This window comes from Rhinolophus ferrumequinum, chromosome 9 (genome assembly GCF_004115265.2).
Source record: "Rhinolophus ferrumequinum isolate MPI-CBG mRhiFer1 chromosome 9, mRhiFer1_v1.p, whole genome shotgun sequence".
Taxonomy (NCBI): domain Eukaryota; kingdom Metazoa; phylum Chordata; class Mammalia; order Chiroptera; family Rhinolophidae; genus Rhinolophus; species Rhinolophus ferrumequinum.
This window is the reverse complement of record NC_046292.1, coordinates 30,963,875-30,990,634: the sequence shown is the minus strand read 5'-3', so window position 1 is coordinate 30,990,634 and position 26,760 is coordinate 30,963,875. Positions and strand designations below refer to the sequence as shown.

At 42.5% G+C, this 26,760-nt stretch overlaps 1 protein-coding gene across 1 annotated transcript in view; it reads right to left on the bottom strand.

Annotated features, from left to right (window-relative positions):
- ST3GAL3 (ST3 beta-galactoside alpha-2,3-sialyltransferase 3) overlaps window positions 1-26,760 on the bottom strand; it is a 173,827-nt gene that overhangs the window by 54,984 nt on the left and 92,083 nt on the right. Inside the window, exon 5 of the mRNA XM_033113627.1 lies at window positions 16,412-16,504. Within this exon, the coding sequence (XP_032969518.1) occupies window positions 16,412-16,504 (93 nt within the window). The remainder of the gene's footprint in view (window positions 1-16,411; window positions 16,505-26,760) is intronic.

Here is a 26,760-nt window from a genome sequence, read left to right as displayed (position 1 = left end):
GGTTTGCTTGACTCTAAAACCGCAGCTCTTTTCATCTGCCCACACAGGGGAAGGGGCGCCCCCGGTCCCATTCAGTCTTTGCTAAGATAGCCTGAATGTGACCCTAGCATGGCACTGACAAGGCCTGACCTCAAGGGATCACTTACTCAGTGGTGAAGTCAGGTGCCAAAGGTGACTCCTCCCCAATCCTCCTGAGCAACTGCACGGCAGCACCAAATGATGACAGTCTGAGTGGGGTCGGACTACTTCTGCCCCAGCTACAAAGCTCTCTGCTTCCTGAAATCCAGGTCAACCCTCAGAAAAGGGTTGAAACGTAGCCAGTAATTGGGCATAGTCAAGGCCTGGGAAGAAAATGAGCAGCCTCCAGCTAGAGGGAACATGGTAGCTGTAGCCTTGTACTCTGGGTCGCTGCCCTACCCTCTCCGCATCCAACTCCTGAGCCCTGCCTGAAAGGGGCTCATGAGTGGACAAGGATGAGACCTGCTGCTCAGAGAGGTCGGTCCTGGGGATCTGGATGCAGGGCAGAGCAAGGCTGGTCCTTCCTTTGTCCCTTCAGCAAATACTGCTCTGTGCAGTCCCTGAGTGAGTACTAGAGCAGCGACGGATGGAGACAGGCTCCATCCTGAACTTGCTCCCTATAGGCAGCTGTGCCTGTGCTGACAGCTCTCCTTGGCCAGACTGCGGCCCCCGAACCCTGTGTTTCGTCCCAGTAATTTGAGTGGCAGCAAAGGAATGCATGTCGGTGAGGGTGACTTTGTGGGAGCCTGCTGGAGACAGGGCTGGGTAAGCAGTCTCCCCACAGCTGCCGGCACGCAGGCCTGGTCGCTGTGCAGCACCCAGCTGCCGCGTGCACTGCTCTTCATGCTGCCTCAGGAAGACGAGGCTACCAGCAGAACTGCCTACACCAGAGGCAGCTGCTGACCATATTAAAAAAAACGTCATTGCCTCTGAGGAAGGATTCTTTCCATCAGGGGAACCACATAGGCTCACAGGACCTAATCAAACCAGTGGTCATTCTCATTGCATGCTCCCTCAGGGGGAGGGGAGAAGAGGAGACAAGCCCATTATGGGGGAAGGAACCTGGATATCAGGGGCACCTGTGCATGCAACGTCCTCTGAGCAGGAGAGAGAAGCACAGAGCTGACAAAGTCCTGCCCTTCATCCTTCTGGGAATGAGCAGGAGGGTGGGTGAAGCAGATGGGGAGTGAGGTACAGACAGCTCTTTACCTGGCCAGAACCACGCTGATCACAGCCACCCGTGGACACGTGGGAGCAAGGCCAGTGGGGACAGCAGGCACAGAACCATCCCTAATTAGGCTCCACAGAACTGGTTTCTGAGCCCAGGCCCCATGTATTAGGTTGGTGCAAAAGTAATTGCGGTTTAAAAGGTTGAAAATAATTGCAAAAACCGCAATTACTTTTGCACCAACCGAATACATGCCTTGCTTTATTTGGGGGTCTTGCTCCACTGGGGGATATACTTCTTGGGGCAAGCTCTGCAGCTGGTCTCTGGCCCAGACAGACACTCTTGAGGTATTGAGCAACAGAGTGCAAGGTGTCCTTTTGTTTTTTTCCAACCATCTGTTTTCATTCTGTGTTCTCAGGTTGTCCTGGTACAGGAAACTTACCCATATTAAGCTCTTGGAACATACGGAGGAAGGATGAGTTGGTCCCAACACAAGAAGCACAGAGATGTCATGGGTCAGCTGTCAACAGGCCTGCCTTTGTGATGCTGCCAGCAGTCAGGCTTATGTTTTCCTCATCAGGGTCTCCGAAGAGCAGGGGCCATGTTGCCCACTACTCCTCGCACACCCTGGACAACCTCACCCACCCTCTGAGATTTCTGTGTGGATCATCTGCAGTTTTCTTCTTCTAGCCCAGACATCTCTCCCTGAGAGAGTCACTGAACTCAGGCTCCTTGGGCAGGACTGTGGCTTCCCTCTGGTTCCTTTGTTTGCCTGGGGGTCATGCATAAATAATCCCATGCATGGCATGGGGGCAGAGAGTAGAAAGCTCTCCTGACAGGAGGCGGCACGGATTGGTGTCCTTCCTGCACCTGGGAGAGAGGCGTCAGCCCTGCTTCTCCCCTCTAGCTCTGGCTGCTTACGTAGGGCGGCCAGTCACTCAGGGGTCCTCTCCACCCCATTCCCTGGTTGCATACAGAATAGGGAGAGCAAGACCAAGTCCTGAAAATGCCAGCATCCTCCTCTTTGCAGAGCTTCTGCCTCACCCTGGGACTGTGTGGGTGGAGCTCAAACTTGGGCCCTCCATCACTGAGGAACCCGTGCAGGGCGGTTCCTGGCCCGGAGCCTCGTGCAGCTTGGGAGAAGGGCCAGGATTGCATTCTGTGCTTTCCTTAGCTCTTGCTCTTCCCCAGCGCCCCACGTGGGGATCTTGTACCTGAACCAAGAAAAGCAAAGCTGCTAATCTATGAGATCAATCTTCAAACACTACAGGAATGCAGCCGGCCTGCCCGCTCTCACCAGAGACTGCGCTTCTGGCTAAGCATATCGAAGGTTCCTGCTCCCCACCACTGTGATGAACCTTGCTACTGAAGTCCCATCCTTCCTGGCATAACTCAGGTATCACCTGCACCGGGAAGGACCCCATCAAGCTCTCATCATTCCTTCCTCTGTCCTTACCTCTCCCAGAGCACAGAAGCCTGGATATATGTTTGTGTCCATGTGCTTTCTCCCTTAACCCGGAGGTCAGTAGGTGCAGATGAGGAAACAGAGGTTCAGAGAGGTTAAGCCAACCCCAGCCCTATTCACTTCCAAAGCCTGTGCTTTTATCACTGTAGTCCCGTGCTTCTCAAACCATCTGTGAAGAAGGACCACTTTGTTTTGCTTTTTCCATTTCAATTCTGTCACAGAGTGATATATTTATAAAGTATAATAAAAATGAATCACTAGAAAAATTAAAACATATATAAACTATAAGCTCCATTTTTAAATTATTAGGTTCAACTGATATACACTTACTCTAATTGTTAGATGTGTTTACTTCTAAAACTTTATTTACAATTTCTGAAAAATCTTGTTGTAAACCAGATCACATCACTTTTGATTCCATAGCACACGACAGGCTTCCAACTGACAGACAGCCTACTGGGGCATTTTACCAAAGACTGCCTGACACCGACCATGAGGAGAAGTTAGAGAGAGGATGAGACACAGCTCCTCAGGTCCTGAACTGGGGCAGAAGAAAAAGCACACTCTGATGCCATCAGGAACAGTCAGCAGACTGAGGCCTAGCACTTTACCTGCAGCAGATGAATTTATAACCAGGGAAAACCCAACAGGTGGGTCTGCAATATGCACCTGTGCAAAGAAGTGTGGGTCCCTAGTCATCCAGGGAAGATTTTTTTCAAAGAAAACACAACTTCTGGTCATCTACTGCAGACCTACCTATGAGGGCTAGAACACAGAGGAAAGAAGAGGCAGATGAGGTGTACAACCATATGGTACTGGGGGGCTGAGTTCCTTGGATGGTGGGAGAGGCAGAAGGGGTAAGCTGAGACAAGAAGTGAAATTCATTGAAAAGCAGAACATGGATCAGTTCCTGGAGGAGGTCGGAACAACTAACACTGAGGAAGATACGAAAAAAAAAATGATGGCAGAGAAATCAAGAGGACACAGATGGCAATTCCTCCAGCTTTTAGCTGGAGTCCAGGTCAAACACAGGCATTTCAACTGTCTAGTCCATGCAGGGCTGTCAACCCTTGGACACTCTGCTGAGAGGAACACTCTGCTCTTCCTGGAAGGGCCCAACACCCAAAGATTTCACTGCAAGGGGTACCTACTGAAAATATTTAAAACATTCTCTAATCAAAAGAAATCTGCATTCCCCTCTAGGCTCATGGTTCAGAGCCATGACTCAGGATATAAGGTGGGGTGGGTGGGATCGATTCCTGGCTCTGTGCTACTGTGACCTTGGGTAAGTTACAGCTTTTTCATCTGTGAAATGGACATAACACTCCACAGGGTTGTTGTAAAGACTAAATGAGGTAATGAATATACGGTATTTAGCACAGTGGCTGGCACATAGTTAGTGCTCTATAAAACTGTGTGACATTTTATACACACAGGCTGTCTGTGTCTGCCAATGGAATATAAGCTCTTGGAGGGGAGAGATTTCATGTACCTTATGTTTGGTTGGTGGAAAAGCAATTGCGGTTTAAAAGGCCAAAAATAATTGCAAAAACCACAATTACTTTTGCACCAACCTAATACAATACTGAAGCACCTAGCACCTAGAAAAATGTCTGGTACATGGTAGGTGCTCAATAAAGATTTGATGAATGAATGACATGGTAGCTATTTATCATTAGGTTTATAGGAGAGTAGTCAATGTGGCAACTTTCTATGAGATGGGAGAAACTTGAGCATGATTAAACAGTGCTATGAAGGAGTCAGTAAAGAGAATAAAGATCCAGGTTCCTAGATCTTCAGATCCAAGATCCAGGAGAGTTTGGGGAATCAGGGCACAGGGGAAGGGACTCACCTCAGAGAAGAGGTATTATAGAGGGTAGAAGTAACAGGACTCAATGACTAATTGGATATTTGGTTAAGAAAGAAGGAGAAAGAGTAACTCCCAGATTTCTGGCTTAGGTGACAGAGTGGATAGTGGTGTCAGTCACTGAAACTGGCAATGTGGACTGATTAGATTTATTAGAAATTCGGTGAGTTAGATACACTGAGTTTTAGATGCTGGAGAGTCATCCAAGTGGAGCTGTCCAGCAGGAAGTTGGGTATTTGGGTCCGGAGATCAGGAGAGATCTGGACTCCAAACAGATTTGAGAGTCAGCACATTATGTGTTACCTGAAGCAGTGGAGTGAGAAGAGGGCCATAACTGAACCCTGGCAGACATCAACAATGTTAAGATTTTTTTTTGACGTCAATATTTAAGGGAGGGAACAGGAAAAGTAGATTGTTTTCAAAAGAGACTGAGAAGGAACAATCAGAGAAGGAGGAGAACTCAAAGGGAGTTTGAACAAAGAGTGAGTGAGAAGAGAGTTTCAAATGTTCAAAATGGAGGAAGAGCTCAATACTGCCAACTGCTTCAGAGAAATCCCCTCCCCCTAAAAAAGAGGTCTATCCATTGGATTTGTCAATTGGTCCTTTTGGGTGATCTGAATGAGAGCATTTCAGGAAGGAGGGGTGGGAGAGGAAACTAGACTACAGATTAAAAGGTAGAGGGATGTGAGGAAGTGGAGAAAGCAGCGGTAACAAACTTGACATTCATAGGGGTGGGGTGGGAGACTCAATTTCTCCCAGTCTGGAAGGACAATGATTCTGTTAAGTGGGTGGTGTCTATTCTGCCCCTGTAATTTATGGCATGTGACAAAGCTTAGCAAGGATGTCTCTCAATCTTACCAGCCCTCCCTAGTGCAATAATGATAAAAGTCCCAGGATCCTTCTCTGGAAGGGCAGAGAGGGAGAGGCTTTGGAATGTGGGGATACCCGACACCCAGCTACCCTGGCCAGGAGCCCACAAGCTCTCAAAACCCCCAGGGCAATGCAACAGGCCTCCTGTAACTTCTCACGCAAGGGTCCTAAAACAGACAGCTGGGACTGCCTCAATACTCCAGACTTGCTGCTTCAGAGAGCTCAGCAAGGTTTCAAAGGCCATCCTTGCACTCTGCAGAACCCATCTGACTTGGACCATAGCAATGATTCCTTAGCAATATGAGAATCACAGACACACACAATCACAGATACACACCGTGCACCTTGGCCTTCCTAGAGCAAAGTGCGTCTCAGGAGAAGTGAGGTTTTCCTCTGTAGAGCTGGGCAAGCAGGCAGTTTCTGCACTAATACCTCACTAGCCACCACCAGGCATCTGGTAGACCTCTGCACTCTGGCCACTCGCCAGCCTGTCCGTGAGACAGCAGCTGTGAGAGGAAGTAGAATGCGGCAGGTAAGCATGTGGGCTCTGCGGTCAGGGTGCTTGGGTTCAAAACTTCCTATCTGTGCGACCTCAGGCAAATCACTTGACTTCTCTACACCTTCATTTCCTCATATTTAAAACTATATTAATAGCAATACCTATCTCACATGATTGTAGGGAGGACTGAAACAGAAAATCGAGGACCTGATACATCAATAGTGACACATCAGTTGGTGTTAGCTATCATGGTCGCTGCTGCTGGTATTGCTCTGCAGCCTGGGCCACCGCCTGGGCTTGGGTTCTGTTTTCTGCTGAAGCTGTTTGCCATGGGCTTATTAGCCTGTGGCTGCCACACCTGCTCCCAATGCTGAGTGGCTTCACTGGCTACCATCTAAAAGACACAATACTCAATCGTTCACCAAAACACACAAAGCCACTCAAACGTATGTAGCAAAACATTGCTAGGAAAATGGGGTGTGTCAATTAGGTTTTATAAGTTATATTTTTTTCTTTAAACCTACATTTTAAATGTTTATCATGACCTATTCTGGGACCTTTATTTCTTCCTGAAAACTTACATGACTAAAATGAAAGTCATTAAGAATAACAAGGAGGGGCGGCCGGATGGCTCAGTCAGAGCGCGAGCTCTTAATAGCAAGGTTGCTGGTTCATGGAGCTGAGCTGCACCCTTCACAACTAGACTGAAGACAATGAGCCGCCGCTGAGCTTCCGGAGGGGCAGCCAGATGGCTCAGCTGGTTAGAGTATGAACTCTTCACAGCAAGGGTGCCGGTTCAAGTCCCGCATGGATGGTGGGCTGTGCCCCCTGCAACTAAGATTGAAAACAGCAACTGGATGTGGAGCTGAGCTGCGCCCTCCACAACTAGATTGAAGGACAACGACTTGGAGCTGACGGGCCCTGGAGAAACACACTGTTCCCCAATATTCCCCAATAAGATATAAAAAAAAGAAAAAGAAAAACAAGGATTCACTTAGTAAGTGTCTAACATTAAAATTTTGCTGGAATGATCTAACATTTATAGCCCCAATATATAGCATCTCACTTCATTCTCTTGACTAATAAGCTAAGTAATGCTCAGACTTTCCTAACACCACACAGCCTGTTAAACGAGAAAGCTGTGAGACCTTTCTGTCTCCAAATCTCATGTCTTTCCAATCTATCATGTACTGGTATATGTCAAGATAATTATTTTTCTTCAGTAACTCTCTCCACTGAAAGAGTGTTTACCAACATTCATCACACATTCGGATTTTCCATCTCCTGAAGGCAGATATTAATATCCATTCATAAAACATAGCCTACTGGGGCAGGCGGTTGGAACTCCATGCTCCTAACTCCAAAGGCTGCCGGTTTGATTCCCACATGGGCCAGTGGGCCCTCAACCACAAGGTTGCCGGTTCAACTCCTCAAGTCCCGCAAGGGATGGTGGGCTGCGCCCCCTGCAACGGAGATTGAACACGGCACCTTGAGCTGAGCTGCCTCCAGGATGGCTCAGTTGGTTGGAGCTTGTCCTTTCAACCACAAGGTTGCCAGTTCGATTCCTCGACTCCCACAAGGGATGGTGGGCTGCGCCCCCTGCAACTAACAACGGCAACTGGACCTGGAGCTGAGCTGCGCCCTCCACAACTAAGACTGAAAGGACAACAACTTGAAGCTGAACAGGCACCCTCCACAACTAAGATTGAAAGGACAACAACTTGACTTGGAAAAAAGTCCTGAAGTACACACTGTTCCCCAATAAAGTCCTGTTCCCCTTCCCCAATAAAAATCTTAAAAAAAAAAAGAGCTTTTGTTTCAAAATATTGTTGCTATAAAAATCAAAATTCTGAATTTATTTAGAACTTTTTGGTCACAATATCAAGAAACATTAGCTACACACACACACACACACACACACACACACACACACACACACAGAGATCTCAACACCAGAGATCACTCCTAACACCAAAAAACAAAACAAAATAAAATGAAAACCCAGAAGGATTAACAATTCAAATATAAATAATAAAGCTTAAAAAATACTGGAAGAAAACATAGAGGTAGGTACCTTTGTAAACTACCTTGTGTAGATATAAATTCAAAAACTGCTATAGTAGGTAATTTGCCAATAACTTTCAAAATTACTTTCGATTCACAAGTATCACTTTATTCTAGGTAATCTCACATGTGTGGGAAACGTAATACAAAAAAGGTTATTCACGGAAGTAATATTTTAGTTGCAAAGATTGGTAATTACCTAAATATCCATCAATAAGGAACTGATGAACTAAACTATAACACATCTTTATGATGGAATGCTATGTAAAATAAAATAAGAAATTCTGCTTCCAGCCATGATGGAATAACAGAGATATGACAGGACTTACCCTCCTACATTAAACAACTAGAATACAGGTCAAAATATATGAAATAACAATTTTCAGACCATGGCAGGGTTGGGGAACCCAAAGAGAGCCCAGTGGTCTTTGTGAATTGAGAAAATAGATCAATTTAAGGAGGCCAAGGAGGCTAACATTTGTGGAGAAGACTGCCCCAGAGGACAGAGCTACACAGAAAGCTCCAGAGATCTGCAAAGGCGTCCCCTCAGATCTGTGGCTCAGTACCGATCTGTGCAGACCTGGGAGGAAACTCTGAGGCTGAAGAAACACCACCAGAAAGCAGTAGACCCCACAATTCCTGTTGTTCATAAGGGCTGGGAATTGCTTGTATTCACACAAACCAGCGTGGAAATAAATCACTCAGAGTTGAAATACGTCATAACGCATGAGGCATTGGGTTAAGTCTTCAGGAGGGTACTGCATCAGTATTGGAGATAAATTAGCCAGAAACCGGGCTGCTCAAGACTTATACTAACAATGTTAAAAGCAAGCCTCAAAAGGATACAACTGATTCCAAGTAACTTAACTACATGCCCAAGGAAAACTAGCACAATTTAAAGGAATACAACAAAATCTAGCAAAGAAAAACGTAAAATTTGCATTGTCTGGAATCCGATAAAATATTACCTGGAAGGCATATAAAGAATCAGAAAAAAATATAGACCAAAAACCAGGAGAAAAATCAATCAACAAAAACCATCCCAGAAATGACAGATGATAGAATTAACAGACAAGGATGTTAAAACAGCTATTATAAATATGTTCCATATGTTCAAGAAGGCAGAAAAACATATGTGCGTAAGGAATGAAATGGAAGATATAAAAAGACCTACGTGGAACTACAGAGATCAAAAGCACAATATCTGAAATGAAAATACACCATGGGATAAACAGCTGTTTAGAAAATACAAAAGAAAAATCAGTGAAAATGAAAATGTAGCAATATCAACTATACAAAATGAAGCACAGGGAGAAATAAGATTGGATACAAAAACAAAAACCCAGTAATGTGTGGGACTAATGGTAAACACATGTAACTGGAATCCTGGGAAGGGAAGTGGGACAAAAAAAATATTTGAAAAAGGACAAAACAAAATCCAAATTTGACTAAAAAAAGTAAACTATGAACCCACAGATTCAAGGAGTTAAATAAACCCACGCCAAATAAATATAAAGAAAACCACAATAAGGTACATCATAATCAAATTGCGAAAAACCAGTGATAATTAGAAAACCTCAAAAAGCAGCCAGAGGAAAACAGAAACATTACATACGAAGTAAAAATGATAAGAATGGCAGAAGACTTTCATCAGAAACTATGCAAGCCTAAAGAAAATGAAGTTACAGTCATGTGCTGCATAAAGACATTCTGGTCAACGAAGGGCTGTATAAACAATGGTTGTCCCATAAGATTATAATGGAGCTGAAGATTCCTATTGCCTAGTGATGTCGTAGCCATTGTCATAGCACAACACATTACTCACCTATTTGTGGTGATGCTGGTGGAAATAAACCTACTGCGCTGCCAGTCATATAAAAGTATAGCAATACAATTATGTACAGTACATAATAGTTGATAATAAATGACTGTTACTGGTTTATGTATTTACTATACTATACTTTTTATTGTTATTTTAGAGTGTAGTCTTTGTGCTTATATAAAAAAACAGTTTGCTATAAAACCGTATGCCATTTTATGTCAGCAGCAGCTTCATGCATCTCAAGTTTGCGGCGTCTCCTGAATGTATCATTAGTTTAATCTCGTGTTATTTTGTACAGTAACATGCCTTGCGGGCTTATAAACTAGGAGCAATAGGCATACTCTATGGTCTGGGTGTGTGGAAGGCTATACCACCTAGGTGTGTGTACGCACGCTCTATGATGTTCACACAATGAGAACATTACGTAATGACACCTTTCTCAGAAAGGATTCCCATCGTGAAGTGGTGCATGGCAGTGTGTGTGTGTGTGTGTGTGTGTGTGTGTGTGTGTGTGTGTCTGTAAACCTAGAATTGTATACCCACCCCCCCGCCAAAAAAAAAACCCCTTTCAAAGCTGAAGGAAAATAAAGACTTTGTCAGACAAACCAAAGCTGAAAGACGTCATTGCCATCAGATCTTTCTCATAAGAAATGTTAAAATAAGTTCTTGAGGCAGAAGAAAAAGGGTAACATATAGACATATGTATCTATACAAAGGAAGAAAAACCAACAGTAAAACTAAGTTTGTGGGTAACTACGAAAGACTTTTATCCCTAATTAAAATTCTTTTAAATGTTCTTTTGTGGAAAAAGACACATAAAATTTCATACCTTAAACATTTTTAAGTGTATAATTCAGTAGTGTTAAGTACATTGAATTACTTAATAATGTCAATTTTTAAGCAACCAATCTCCAGAACTCTTTTCATCTTGCAAAACTCAAATTCTATATCCATTAAACAGCAACTCCCCATTTCTCCCTGCCCCCATCCCCTGGAAACCACCATTCAATTTTCTATATCTATGAATTTGACTACTCTAAGTAACCTCATATAAGTGAAATCAAACAATATTTGTCTTTCTATGACTGGCTTATTTTACTTAGCATAAATGTCCTCAAAGTTCATCCATGTTGTAGCATATGTCAGAATTTCTTTCCTTTTTAAGGAAATAAATAGTATTCTGTTGTATGTATATACCACATTTTGTTGTGCCATACTGTTTTCTGTAGTGGCTGCACCATTTTACATTTCCCCCAACGGTGAACAAGGGTTCCAAATTTTCCACATCCTCACCAACACTTGTTATTTTCTGTTTCTTTGTGTTTTGATAGCAGCCATCCTATCAAATGCGAGGTAGTATCTCATTGTGGTTTTGATTTGCATTTCTTTAATGAATAATGATGTTGAACATCTTCACATGTACTTGTTGGCCATTTATGTATCTTCTTTGGTGGAATGTGTATTCAAGTCCTTTGACCCCCCCTTTTTGTTGTTGTTGTTGTTGAGTTGTAGTTTTTTATATATTCTGGACATTAACCATTGCCAACCACCTGACAGCCAACTCGCTGAGGCTCAGGGTAAATACAAACATACTCCTTCCTCACCAAAAAATGTAAAAGGATAAATATATATATATATATATATATATATATATATATATATATATCATGATGAAGCTAACTTTAAAAAGGCTGGAATGGTTATATATTAATATCAAACAAAGAAGGTTTCAGAACAAGGATTACTACCAGGGAAAAAGAGACATCTCAGAATAATGAAAGAATCTATTCTGTAGGGGTAAAGAAATCCTAAATGTATATGCACTAAATGGCAGAGTTTCAATATATATGAAGCAAAAATTGATAAAGGGAGACTTCAACATCTCTCTGTCAGTAATTGACAGAAAATCAGTAAGGATATAGAAGAGGAGATTTGAAAAACTCTATTAACTAAGACAGCTAATCTAGATGTCATTATAGAATGCCCAATAATAGCAGAAATGTTTTCTTTTCAAGTGCACACAGAATATTCACCAAGATATACCATATTTTATCCCATAATTCAGGTCCTTGTCAATTTAAAAACATTAAAATCATATAAATCATAAATCATAAATCAGTATTCTCTGATCATAATAAAAATAAACCGAAATCTATAACATAAAGTTATCTGGAACACCTCAAATATTTGTAAATTAAGCAAAACGGTTCATAAGAACTCAGAGGGAAATTTATAGCATTAAATGCTTATTTAGAAATAAATCAAATCAATGGTTTAAACTTTTACCTTAAGAAAAAAATACAACACAAAAGAACAAATTAAATCCCAAATAAGTAGAAGATAGAAATACTAAAGAGCAGAAATCAACAATATAGTGAAAAAAATACCAAAAGAAAAAAAAATAAATGAAACCAAAAGCTAGTTCTTTGAGATCAATAAAAACAATAAACCTCTAACCAGGCAATTTATGGAAAAAAAAAAAAAAAGAGGAAGAGTAAGAAGAAGAAAAATACAAATTACCAATATCAGGCATGAAAGAGAGGACCTCTCTAGAGATCCCAGGCATTAAACGAATAATAAAAGAATATTATGAAAAAAAAAAAAGAATATCATGAACAATTTTATGCCAATAAATTCAACAACTTAGATGAAAGGCACAGATTACTTGAAAGACACAAACTACCAAAAATATAGGAAAGCCCCGGATCTATTAAAAAAATTAATTATTAAGAAAAAACCGGTCCACAAAGAAAACTATAGGCCTGGATGTCTTTGGTGGTAAACTCTATCAAACACTTAAGGAAAAACATTATCAATTCTCCAGAAAACTTTCAGAAAATTGAAGATAAACGAATACTTTTATACTTATTTCTATGAGGTCAGCTTTACCCTGATACTAAAAGTAACATTACAAGAAAATTACAGACCGATATTTTTCATGAAGAGAAAAACAAAAATCCTTAACAGAACATTAGCAAATTAAATCCAGCAATATACAACAATTATATCAACAACAATAATAATAATAATAATCAGGATCACATGAAATGTATCCTAGAAATGAAAGGTTGATTTACCATTCGAAAATCAATCAATGAAATGTCAATCAATGTGATTCACCATATTAATAGACTAAAAAAGAAAAGCCATATATATCGTGATAACAATTCTCAATAAGCTAGGAATAGAATAGAGCTTTCTCTACCTGAAAAATAGGGTATCTGTGAAAAACCTACAGCTAATACCATAATGGTGAAAGACTAAAAGCTTTCCTGCTAAGACTGGGAACAGGCAAGTATGTTCTCTCTCCCCTCATCTATTCAAAACTTAATGAAGAGTCTAGCCAGTGTAGTGAGGAAGAAAAAGGAGTAAGAGGCATCCAGATTGGAAAAGAAGAAATAAAACAGTCTTTATTAAAGAAGACATGACTGTCTATGTATATATGATACTGGTGCAAGGATGGATATAGAGATTAATGGAATAGAATAAGGAATCCAGAAACATATATATATAACAGATTTTCAACAAACATGCCACGGTAATTCAATAGAGAAAGGACAGTCTTCAACAAATGGGACAATGAACAGCCACGTGCAAAAAATGAACCTCAACCTTTACCATTTACTATATACAAAAATTAGCTTGAAATGGATCACAGATCTAAATGAAAGAGCTAAACCTATAAAAATTCTAGAAGAAAACAGGAAAAAAACCTTCTCACCTTGGGTTAGGGAAAGACTTCTTAGATAAAACACCAAAAGCAAAATCCATAAAAGAAAACATTGGTAAACTAGACTTCATCAAGATTAAAAATTTCTGCTCCATGAAAGACATTGTTAAAGAGAATGAAAAGACAAGCTGTGGACTGGAAGAAAATATTTGCAAATCACCTATCTGACAGAACTTCTATCTAGAATATGTAAAGTCTTCTTACAATTCTGTAAGATAAACAACTGATTTAAAAATGGCAACAGGGCAGGCCCGGTGGCTCAGGTGGTTGGAGCTCTGTGCTCCTAACTCCAAAGGCTGCCAGTTTGATTCTCACATGGGCTAGTGGACTCTCAACCACAAGGTTGCCAGTTCAACTCCGGGAGTCCCGCAAGGGATGGTGGGCAGCGCCCCCTGCAACTAAGATTGAATACAGCACTTTGAGCTGAGCTGCCTCCCGGATGGCGCAGTTGGTTGGAGCGTGTCCTCTGAACCACAAGGTTGCCAGTTCGATTCCTCGATTCCGCAAAGGATGATGGGCTGCGCCCCCTGAAACTAGCAATGGCAACTGGACCTGGAGCTGAGCTGCGCCCTCCAAAACTAAGACTGAAAGGACAACAACTTCACTTGGAAAAAATTTCTGGAAGTACACACTATTCCCCAATAAAGTCCTGTTCCCCTTCCCCAATAAAATCTTTAAAAAAAAAATTTTTTTTTTAATTAAAAAATAAATAAAAATGGCAACAGATTTGGATGGTTCCCCAAAGATAAAAGAATGGCAAAAAAGCACATGAAAATGATACTTAACATCATTAGTCATTAGTAAAATGCAAATTAAAAGCACAGTGAGCTATCACTCTAAATCTATTAGAATAGCTAAAACTGAAAAGACTGATGGCATGGATGTAGAACAACTGAAACTCGCATACATTGCTGGTGGGAAAGAAAAACAGTATAGTTACTTTGGAAAACAGTTTGGCAATTTCTTATAAAGTGAAGCATACATCCTATACACAAATGTTTATAGGGGCTTCTTTTTTAATAGCTAAAAACTGGAATTAACCCAAATGTCTAGTGACTGTTGAACAGATAAACAGACTGTGTTATATCCATACAACGGGATACTATTTAGCAATAAAAAGGAACAAACAACTGACACACAACATGTGGATGAATCTAAAATGCACTTTACTAAATGAAAGAGGCAGACTCAAAAGGCTACATACTATATGATTCCATTTATATCATGTTCTGGAGGTATTAGAGACAGAACACTGATCAGTAGTTGTCATGGATTGGGGGTCAGGGAAGTGGTTAACTGCAAAGGAATACGAGGAAACTTTCGGGGGTGATGATGGAAATCTTCTATTGATTGTTCTGGTTACACAAAGGTATGCATTTGTCAAAATTCATATAACTACACTATAAAGTAAATTTATTGTATATAAACTAAACTTCAATAAACCTTATTTTTAATAAAATTATGATACATCCATATAATTATATATTATGCAATCAGTTTAAAAATAAGATGGACCCATATATGCTTGTAATAGGATAATCTCTAATATATACTGTTAGGAGTAAAAAGCAAGATACAGAACAATAAATACAGTATGTTCCCATTTACAGTATTATTGACTATCTCTGGGGAAGGGGTCTGGAGTGGGAGTATATACATTTTGTGCTATTTGAGTTATTTATTTTTTTAAACCACATGCTTGTATTACTTTCAATTAGAAAAAGTAAAAGAAACCTATATATAGGTCAAGGAAAACTCACAGGTGTCTGGCCCAGGGCACTGAGTCATCTAGGTTTGAGAAAACACGTGTACTATGGAACATAGTGCCAGACACTTAAGAAGCACTCAATAAATAGCGGGGGGAAGCAAAATATTTGGAATCAATCCAGAGGCAAACCCTGGACAAAGAGAGCCCTATAAGAACACCAGATATTCAGCCAGCAGAGCCCATGTTTTATACAAGGAGCTAAGCTTGCATTGGTCATGTTAGAAAAAGAGCATAAAACCCAAATATCCTGGATTTACGTTTGGGCAAGCTGTTTTTCAGCGTTCCTGTTCAAGCACATTGTGTGCTCTAACCTCAGGCTTCTAAGGGATCGGGTGCAAGCCCCTCCCTCAGTGAGCAGAGTCCTCCTCTCCCCCCAGAGTTCCTCTGGGGGTCCAAGTGCTGCACCCCGACACCCTGAGGGTCCTGAGCAGCCCTTCCTCCAGGCCCTCCAGTTTAGACACTCCCATAACTTTCTGAAGGAACAAATGACCCCAACAGCCTCAGCACACTCGGGACTGCAGAGAAGACAGTCTCAGCACGTCAGGCCCTTCTCCACACTAAGGCTCCAGGAGAAGAAAACCTGAAAGGAAAGGCAGATAAGCAAGCGAGGGCCCTCAGCAGAATCTGGCAAAAGGAACTCCCAAGGGTTTTGCACAGCTTCTTTCAGTAAGTCTGATATGAAGAAAATAGGAATCCAGAATGTACAAGGGACAAAGAGGGAAGGTGCCAAACTCTTCTTTGGTGCCTGCTTTATTTGGACATGTCTCCCTGAAGCCAGGTGGTCGGTCCTAGCTTCCAAAGCAGTTTGGCCACTGATACTAATGACAAGGCCACTGTGCTGGGTGGCCTTGTCTGGATGCTCTGGACACCTGGCTTCCACGGGGCAACCACAGAGTTTCCATCTCCACCTTCTCCTCCACAGAAACGAGCTGCACTGGCAGGTGAACGGGGGGAAGGTATGGCAAGGGCACAGTGGGACCGGGGTGGGACCCAACTAAATGCAAAGTCCTTTCCAGGCACCCACAGACTTGAGGATACAGGAGGGAAGTTACCACAGACTCGTTTTCCCCGGAGCACATCACTTGCCATGAGGGCAGGGTTTCTGACTCCTGTGCTGGGGGAAGAAAGAGGAGCACTTACCGGGGGAAGATGGCGGTCATCAAGGCTGAAGCATAGCCAGGCTTGCAAGCTCCCTCTGAAAAGTTTGCGTACTTGGTGGCCAACTCCGCAGGCCTACGGGAAGAGAAGGAAAGTCATAGCTTGCCAGGCCCTGAGCAGTCAGTGGGTTATTAGTTTATGAAGAGCTAAAGGTGTTTACACCTTGAATAAAGCTTCATTCCCCACAATCAGCACTTAAGCCCCTCTCCCACGCCAAGGCTTCAGGGGGAAAAAGCTCTCCAAACCAAAAAACCCAAAAGGAATGGGTAGATAAATAAGCAAGGCCCTCGGATGGAATTTGGTAAAAGGAACTCGCTGGGTTTACATAGCTTCTTTGCAGTAAGGCTGATCCCAAGGAAATTAGGAAATCCATCCAGGCTCCCAGACTGGGAGAGTGGAGCCTGGAGATCTAAGGGGAGAGCCACTCAGGCTTTGCTAAAGACAGAGGCACTGCCCTCTCAACCTTCTTTCTACGTTCCGACACGTCCAGCCTCACCTGCCTTGATTCTCTCCACACACAGATCCAGCCAGTGGGAACCACTCACAGTACCCAGATATAGATGATATGTGCTGGGGCCATGACTGGAACATCAGATGTTCCGTGGAGGATGCTCTCTGCCTGGAACATTCTTCCTTGTCCTTCTCCACTTGGGTATGCCCACTGGCCTTTCACAACTAAGCTTAGATGCCAACTTCACTGGGAGTAATTCCCTGACCCCCAGGCTGGTCTAAGAGTCTCCTCTGTGCACCTATGGTCCACCCGCTGCCCCCCACATGACGTGCTTATCCCCATCAGCACTTGCTATACTGTGCTGTAATTGTTGGTACTATGTACTCCTCATTATACAGTAAATTTCCGAGCTCAGAGTCTTCTTACATAAGACCCCTATAATTTTCTGAAGGAACAAAATGATCCTGACTGTCTCGCTGCACTTGGACTGCAACCAAGACAACCTCAGGAACCCACAAGGCAGAGATTGCTTAATATTTTTCGTAAGACTTGTGTGTTCTAGCCCTGGCTTTGTTGCGGTGTGACTGTAGTCAAGTCACCTCACATCTTTGGGCTTCAATGCCTTTATGTGTTCAAGGTGGGGCTGGAGTCACTGCCCTGCCACCAGAAACTGCCCCGTGCAGTCTAGAGAAAACTACAATGGAAGAACAGGACACAGTCAGTGACGGCTGGGCTGGAGGCCCTGCAGGCTGGGTACCTGAGGAAGTCCTGGCTGGTTGCCAGTCCCCAGGCCCAACCTCTCTGCCTCCACCCTTGGGCCAGCTGCCCAAACTCTGACCACGGATGCCCAGCTGCTCTGCCGTGCTGGGGCCCGGTGACAGGTCTTTCCTCGGGGCTGCCTTAGGAGGTGGTTGTTGGGGGGTAGGGGAAAGGAAGGCTGGCACCTGTATTGGACAGCCAGAAACGATGACGCCACTGCCCACTGTGTGTCACGTGTCATTAACTCACGTGCCCCTGAGGGCCTAGGCCAGGGCCTTACCCGGAGTACTGCTCAGTGAATTTAGGTAAACTCATCTGTATCCATGTGCAGTTTCTTCTAGAAATCTACATGTTTTAGCCGTCCCTACCAATGAAATGTAAAGATGCAAACGTTGAGTGACAAGCCAGAACTGACTTTATTTGGTAGGCAAAAGAAAGTCAAAAGTTTAACAAGATAATTTACATAACAATATTTCCTTATGTAAACAACTGCATTTCAGAAATGAAATATAAACTTCAGTTCAATTACTAAACTTACTGGAAGGTTTTGGACTAGGCACAGTGATTAAAAACATAGATTTTTTTTTTCAGTTACTCCTCTCAATAGCATGTGAGTAGGTGCTATTAATTATTAATTTACACACAAGCTCAGAAAGATGAAGTGACTTAGCCAAGATCATATAGCTAGTAAGTGGCAGATACTGGATTTGAACCTGTTTCTAACACCAGTGCAGGATCTCTTAACATGGCACTGCCACCAGTGTGGGTCACAGTAAGAGCCAGCACACAGGGACAGTGCATGAGCTGGCAGTGCAGTTGTAAGGGGTAGACAGGAGGGACAAGAGGGCCTCGCACAGCTCCTGGATCGTGTGCATACGGCAGTGAGGCACCACGAGTCCCTCACACCCGGTCCCCAATCCCCCGCCATCTGCTTGGCTGCCTCGTACAGTGGGTTCCTGTGGTCTTCCTGAATTCCAGAAAGTTTCACAAAGAAGATGAAAGATGGATAGCAGCTGCCTCTTTGACACAATGCATTGCAGAAATACATGTACAAGAGACCACCTCTTTCCTCTCTGGTGTACACCATCAACTTCTGGCAAGGTGCTTCAAGAATAAGGGCTATGGGGGCCGGCCTGGTGGCTCAAGCGGTTAGAGCTCCATGCTCCTAACTCCGAAGGCTGCCGGTTCGATTCCCACATGGGCCAGTGGGCTCTCAACCACAAGGTTGCCAGTTCGATTCCTCGAGTCCCGCAAGGGACGGTGGGCAATGCCCCCTGCAACTAAGATTGAACACGGCACCTTGAGCTGAGCTGCTGCTGAGCTCCTGGATGGCTCAGTTGGTTGGAGCGCATCCTCTCAACCACAAAGTTGCCGGTTCGACTCCCACAAGGGATGGTGGGCTGCGCCCCTTGCAACTAGCAATGGCAACTAGACCTGGAGCTGAGCTACGCCCTCCACAACTAAGACTGAAAGGACAACAACTTGAAGCTGAACAGCACCCTTCACAACTAAGATTGAAAGGATAACAACTTGACTTGGAAAAAAAAAAAGTCCTGGAAGTACACACTGTTCCCCAATAAAAAAAAAGTCCTGTTCCCCTTCCCCAAAAAAATCTTTAAAAAAAAATAAAATAAAATAAAAAAAGAATAAGGGCTATGGACAGCCCAGGGTCCAAGGACTCAGGTGATCTATAAGAGAAGAGGGAGCACTGTCGCTGGAGCACAGCAGAGCTAGAACCTGGCAGAGAAGGCTCTTCCATAGCAGTACGAAGTAGTCACATACCAACGATGAGTAGCTCTAAATCAATCTTACCATTCCGAAAGCACCAGAACTTCAAAAACACACAGTCCCGGGTGCAGTGGGCCAGTCAAGTTATTACCGAATTAAAATGCCTTAGAAATGGCCTCCCCACTATCCCAGTGAGAGAAGAATAGGGGGAGTGTTGGGGATTCTGAGTCATACAGCAGGCTGGGACCTCTGGGGCAGTTAGCGGTCAAAACCACCAAGATTAACAGTCATCAACTCCCTCAGGCTAGAATAGTTAGTTTCTCTAAGGCACTCACACTCCAAATGCCAGGAGGCCCCCACAGATGTCTGATCAAATCATTCAGCCCTTGTTCTTCTCATACTCTGCAGCTGGCCTTTCATTTCGAGAGATTTAGCATTTCAACCAGTAAGAGCATCCATTGTCCTGCAAACGTGACTTCCAAGCCCCTGGGGTGAAGAGTGTAAACCACTGCACTCTCAAGAGGAAATCCAGATGGACAGACTGGAACCCAAAGGAAGGAACCAGACTTGCACTCCCCTGCTTCACTCAGAAGCACCTAATTTAAGACCAAGCAATGGGTTGTAAAATGGGAAGAGTGTAGGATCTGGAATCAGAAACTTTCACAGAGGACACTGGCAAGCGGTGTGACCTTGGGCAAGTGATGGGAAATCTGATTCTCAGTTTCCTCACTGCAAATGGGAACCACTCAATTCCCAGGAATCTTGGGAGGATGAGGTAAGGCAGCACATTTGGCTGGCTGCCCTCTAGAGCACCACACGAATGTTACGTGAAAAAGGAGGTGGCAGAGGCAGGCAGCCAGGTCATGGAGGCTTTGAACACTTGCCTCAAGTTTGGATTCCGGCATAGGGGACAGTCACTGAATGATTTACAGTGGGATAGTGCCTTGATCGACGTGTGCATTTTAAGGATCAATATTCAGGAGGTGAAGAGTAGCACTGCAAGAGGCTGAAAGGAACAGTACAGAAAAATAATCAGAGAGAGTGTGATGTCTCACTTGCCAAGGGAAGGAAGTATCTTAAGAAGGACAGAGGGACCAATTGTGTCAAACACTGCGGTAGGTGTGGTAAGGTGTAGTCATAGGATTGACAGCTGAATTTGACAACATGAAGATTATTCCTGACCTTGAAGGTTACTCCTGACCAGGGCTGTTTTTCTGGAGGGAGGGAGGAAGCGAAGGAGGAAGGGAGGAAAGGAGATGGAGGGAGAGGAAGGGAGGGAGGGAGGGAGGGAGAGAGAGAGAGAGAGAGAGAGAGAGAGAGGGAGAGAGAGAGAGAGAGAGAAATGGGGCAATAGCTGGAGGAAAGAAGCAAGGAAAGATATTTTTTGAGGTCAGGAACTATTTTGGCATGTTTGTAAGCTGCTAGAATAAGAGAAAAAACCCATGATGCAGTAGAGATGGGACAGTTGTAGGAGAAATGTCCTTGAGTAGGTGAGAGGGGCAAAGGATCTAACACAGAAGGAGAAGCGCTGGCCTTAGCTCTGCATCCCCTGCCCTGCCCTGGCCAGTGACTACCTCTTCATCCTGCGATATTCAGTTGAACACCACTTCCTTTATGCAGCTTTTCACGATTGCTTCCCTTCCCAAATAGAACCAACCTATCCTGCTTGTGGACCCCATCTGACCTAGAGTTCACCGTAGTTCGCTCACTTGTTCCCACACAGGCTCTCTCTCTCCTGTCTCCCTTAGTTCGTCTCATTCATTCACTCAACAAATATTTAGAGGCAACACAGTCACTCTGCTTGGATTTGTGTCCTGGCTCTATCCCATACCAGCTGTGTGACTTTGGCCATGTTATTTAATTGCTGTGCCTTGATTTCTACATCTTTAAAACTGAGATTATACTGGTACTTACCTCATAAAATTGTTGTGAGGATTATGCTGAGAATAAAGTGTTTAATACAATGCCTGGCATATATTATCTCTCAATACATGCTAACTGTTAAGAGTCTCGTTGTTATGTGCCAGACGTAGGCCTGGGATCAGGGGTGCAATGATGACTAGGTATAGCCCAGGTATGGCCCAGCACTTGTTCCACTGAAGAGCAATTGTCCATTTAAATACCTTTCTCTCCTAGACTGTGAAAATTGAGCACAGTGCATAGCACAGCGTACCATGCATGGCAGAGTACATAAGTACCAAACAAAATGTTTGTTGGACTGAACCCAATTAGTTACCTTGACTTGGAAGGTTAAATGACAGGAAGTGTAGGGGAGAGGTAGTGATAACTGGGGAAAATGGAGAAGGAAGGGACTTTAAAAGTTATCCTTGGGAAGACAAGATGGCTCAGTTGGTTAGCACACGAGCTCTTAACAACAAGGTTGCTGGTTCGATTCCCACATGGGCCAGTGAGCTGTGCCCTCCACAATTAGACCGAAAAAAATGGCTTGAGCTTGGAGCTGAGCCGCCAGTGGGCGGGCAGTTAGCTCAGTGGTTGGAGCACGTTGCTCATAACACCAAGATCGCTGGTTTGATTCCTACATGGGTCAGTGAGAAGCAATGGCTTGAGCTTGGAGCTGAGCTGCTGGTTGGCTCAGCGGTTACAGTGAAGTGCTCATAACACCAAGGTCGCTGGTTTGAGACCCACATGGGCTAGTGAGCTGTGTCCTCCACAACTAGATTAAAAACAAAAAACAAAAAACGACTTGACTTGGAGCTGAGCTGCGCCCCCCACAACTAGATTGAAAAACAACGACTTGACATTCCTGGAAAAACACAGTTCCCCAATATTCCACAATTAAAAAAAAATCATTAAGATGGTAAATTTAAAAAAAGAAAAGTTATTCTTGAGGACTCGATAGATCAACGATGGACATCTTCTGACCAATGGTCTAATTTCTAGAATCCCCTGAAAGAGGACGAAACTCAGATCAGTCCCCTACTATGCCTCCTCCCTCATTCCACATGCTAGCTTACTGATACAGAGGTCAAAGAACTGGTTGTGAGAATGAAATAAAACCATGTATAATAACTAGCACACTGCCTGGAAAATAATAGTTAATAAATATCAGCTTCCTTTCAAGCAAATATAGCGACTTGAAGCTAGCCAATATCATTGTGCTGTGAGGACGCGCATGAACACACAGGTAAGAGGCCTCACCAGAGCTCCCCCCACCGCTGCTTCCTCAATTTTATCCTCTCTCACCTTCCTGATGAAGATGCTTTTCTCTAATATTACTAAAGGGGTAATATTACTAAAGGGTTGTTTCTGAACTATGACATGACTTGGGAAATGGCAGAAGAAGGTTAGGTTTGATTTAGTAATTCTATTCTGTCATTAAATATTTTTATTTTAGCTTTTTTCCTGAAATAATCCTTATGTAAGAAAGGTTACTTAATATTGCCATACATCCTTTCAAGCTCCAAGATGGAAACTTTTCTCCTCAAAGACAATTTTCTCTCTCCTGACTGCCCTTTCTCCTCCAACCCCATTATTACAGGTCTGCTGGCTCTTCTTGCATTATCTCTTCATTCACTCACATTTGGGGTGTTGCTAATCTATCCTGCCTTGGGTGTCACTGGCCCTTTGCTCTTTGTGAACTCCAAAGCAGACTCGGGCTTCTATAGTTTTTGCCTCACTTAATAGCAATCTGTGATAAACTCAGCAGCACTCTCTCATGTCTCTCCCACCACTTTAAGAGAAGAGGGATTGCTTGATCTGAGCCATCTGGAATTTGTGCTATTTCTCAGCTCTGGAGGCCCTGCCTTTCAGCTCTTGGTACTGGGCAAGGCAATAAGTTTTCAATAAACAAGGCCTCTCTGCTGTTTGATCAGTGATTCTGGAGCTGACATCACTGCAGTTTATCTTTGTTTCCAGGGCTTCGTGATTCGTTTGGACTGGGAGGACGCTCTCCAGCATCTAAAGCTCTTGCAAATGCTTTAACCTGAGCGGTACTGGCCACTCTCACAGCCTCTCCACCAGGGATCTGTGGCGACTGCTCCGATTCAATTTCTGGGTGGTAGTGAAAAGAACAAGGGAACTAACATTTATTGAGCATAAACCATGTGCCAGACAGTTGATCTAATTATCTAATTTAGCTTTACAATAACCTTGTAAGGCAGTATAACCCTTAGACCCAGACATGTGGGGCTGAAACAACCTAAGACAAGACACAGCTGGAAGAGGTGCTGTCCTATGCTTATAAAATTTCAAATGATAAATTGTGATAGGTATTGCATTGAATCTGTAGCTTGCTTTGAGTAGTATGGACATTTTAACAATATTAATTCTTGTAATCCATGAGCATGGAATATCTTTCCATTTATTTGTGTCTTTTTCAATTTCTTTAATCAGTGTCTTATAGTTTTTAATGTAGTGGTTTTTTGCCTCCTAAGTTACTATTCCCAGGTCTTTTATTCTTTTTGATGCCATTGTACATGGGATTGTTTTCTTAATTTCTCTTTCTGATAGTTCATTATTAGTGTATAGAAACATAACTGATTTTTGTATATTGATTTTGTATCCTGCAACTTTACTAAATTTAATAGTTCTAACAGTTTTTTGGTGGAGTCTTTAGGGTTTTCTATATATAATACCATGTCATCTACAAATTACAGACAGTTTTACTACTTTTTTTTCAATTTGGATGCCTTTTACTTTTTTCTTGCCCAACTGCTTTTGCCAAACTATAATGAATAAAAATGGCTAGAATGGGCATCCTTGTCTTTTTCCTGTCCTAGAGGAAAACCTTCCAGTTTTGCACCATTGAGTATGATGTTAGCTGTGGGCTTGTCATATACGGCCTTTATTACGTTGAGGTATGTTCCCTCTATACTCACTATGTTGAGTTTTTATTACGAATGGATATTGAATTTTGTCAAATGCTTTTTTTCCATTTATTGAAATAATCATGATTTTTGTCCTTCATTTTGTTAATGGGGTTTATCATACTGATTGATTTGCAGATTTTGAACCATGCTTGCATCCCTGGAATAAATCCCACTTGATCATGGTGTATGATCCTGTTAATGTATTGTTGAACTCAGTTTGCTAAAATTTTGTTGAGGATTTTGCATGTGTGTTCATCAGGGACATTGGCCTGTAATTTTCTTTTCTTGTAGTGTCTTTGTCTGGTTTTGGTATCAGGATAATGCTGGCCTTGTAAAATGAATCTGAAAGTGTTGCATCCTCTTCTGTTTTGTGGGAAAGTCTGAGAAGTATTGGTATTAATTCTTCTTTAAATGTTTGGTAGAATTCACCAATGAAGCCATCCGGTCCTGGACTTTTGTTTTGAGAGATTTGTGATTACTGATTCAATTTCCTTACTAGCAATTGATCTGTTCAGATTTTCTATTTTTTCATGAATTCAGTTTTGGTAGGTTCAAATGATAAATTTAACACAACCAGAAAACTAATTACAATTCCCATTTTCCCTGCGTACTCTGGGGAAGACTTACATTTGCAGTCATCATCGACAAAGCACAGTCATGACCTTTGAGAGTCAGTATTTATGGGCAGCATGAAAGATACGTCTTGAGTAATGCTGTAATCAGCATGAAGTAAAGGTACTGGAGAAATGCAGACACAGTACGATCTATGCTGTTTCTATAAAACAGGTCCCTGAGAGCCATGGCACTGTAATAGCACTATTACTACCTTTTTCTTGTGGTGGGAGATGTGAAATTAGCCAGGAATGATGCAGTTGACAATAAAAATTATGAAGAGATGGTTTTTGAACCTAAACAGAAAGAGATGGTATCTAGATACTACGAAGAACCTTCATGTGCACTGATTAGATAATAAACAAATACATAGCATCTCTTCTTTGCCTACTGTTTGTTCTAAGTCCTCATCAATAAAGTTGATGGACCCATCAACTTGTTTAGACCCAGAGGCTTTACAAAAAATATTTAGCCAGTGCTCTGTACACCCTTAGTGAAGCCCTACTCTATGGTAAATTTTATTCTCATTTTTGACAAGAGAAACTGACACTAAAACCGATCTTTTGTTCTCATCAAAGCCCTTGCTTTCTTTGGTAGGAAGAACAATGGGCTTAAAGGTAAAAAGATTGGAATTTAAGCAACTAACTCTTCCACTTACTAACTGTGTAACCTCAAGTAAGAGATTATCGGTTTCCTTAACTCTTAAATAGCCATAATAATACACATTTTATAGGACGAATGAAAGATCAAATGATTTCCTGCAATAATGTAGGTCAGAACATTCTTTGAAAGGTACATAAATGTCAGTTACTGGTCCTATTGTTTTAATATTTGACTTTTGCTATTAGTACTTCTAGATATCTGATTTATCATCATTTCACTAATTTAATGAGGGAAAAAACTTCCTTTTATTTTTCCTACTTGGATTATTCTCTACAACTCATTCGGGGGAAAGTTGCAGAAGAGGATCTGAGTTTTCCATTTTGGTTCCTGTTGTAATAATTGAAGCGAGAGTTAATAAAAGATTACCTTCAAGTATCAGTACAACCACAGAGTTATGCACAGGGCATGGAGGTAGAGACATGAGACGATTAAAGTGGCCTAGGGGATTAGGAGGGCATGTTGAGGAGGTGACGTCAAGAAAACAGGGTGGAAGGGCATTCTCAGCAGAAGATACAATACATGCAAAGGCCCAAAGAGGGCCAGGCATATTTGGGGAACTGCAAATACTTGAGCACTGAGGAAACAAAGCCCGTGAAACAAGATCACGGTCTTACCGCCAGGACAAGGAGTATGGACTTTGTGCTGGAGGCAGTGGGGAATCATTTAAGGACTTTCATGCAGAGGAAATGACATGCACTAGCCCTGGGAGCAATGAGGAGGCCTGGCTTGAGAGGTGACAGAGGAAGGAAACTTGTAAGAGATTTAGGAAGCAAAACAATAGCAAGTGGAAGAAATGTAACCAGCCATTATTGAGCAATACCAGAGATTTTGTTTTTATTTTACTTTTGTACACTTTTGTTAATCCTCAGACAATTTAGTATGATGGGTCTTATTATCCTCATTTTATGAACAAGAAAAAGAGACACAGCTAATACGCAGCAGAGAGAATATTTGAATATAGAGCTTTCTTTTTTCAAAGCCCTTGGTTATTGGTTGTTTTTTGTTGATGATTAATTAATAAGACTTTATGTTTTAGAAGTTTTAGATTTATGGAAACACTGAGCAGATAGTATAGAGTTCCCATATACTCCTTGCCACTCTCCAGTCTCCCCATTATCAAAATTTTGCATTAGTGTGGTGCATTTGTGACAATTAATGAACCAATAGTAATACATTGTTATAACTAAAGTTCATAGTTGAGATTAAGATTCACTCTTTGTTTCACCTAAGTCCACATATACTTTCATAACAGCATGACTTTTAATAAAGGTTAATGAAAACAAAAGATT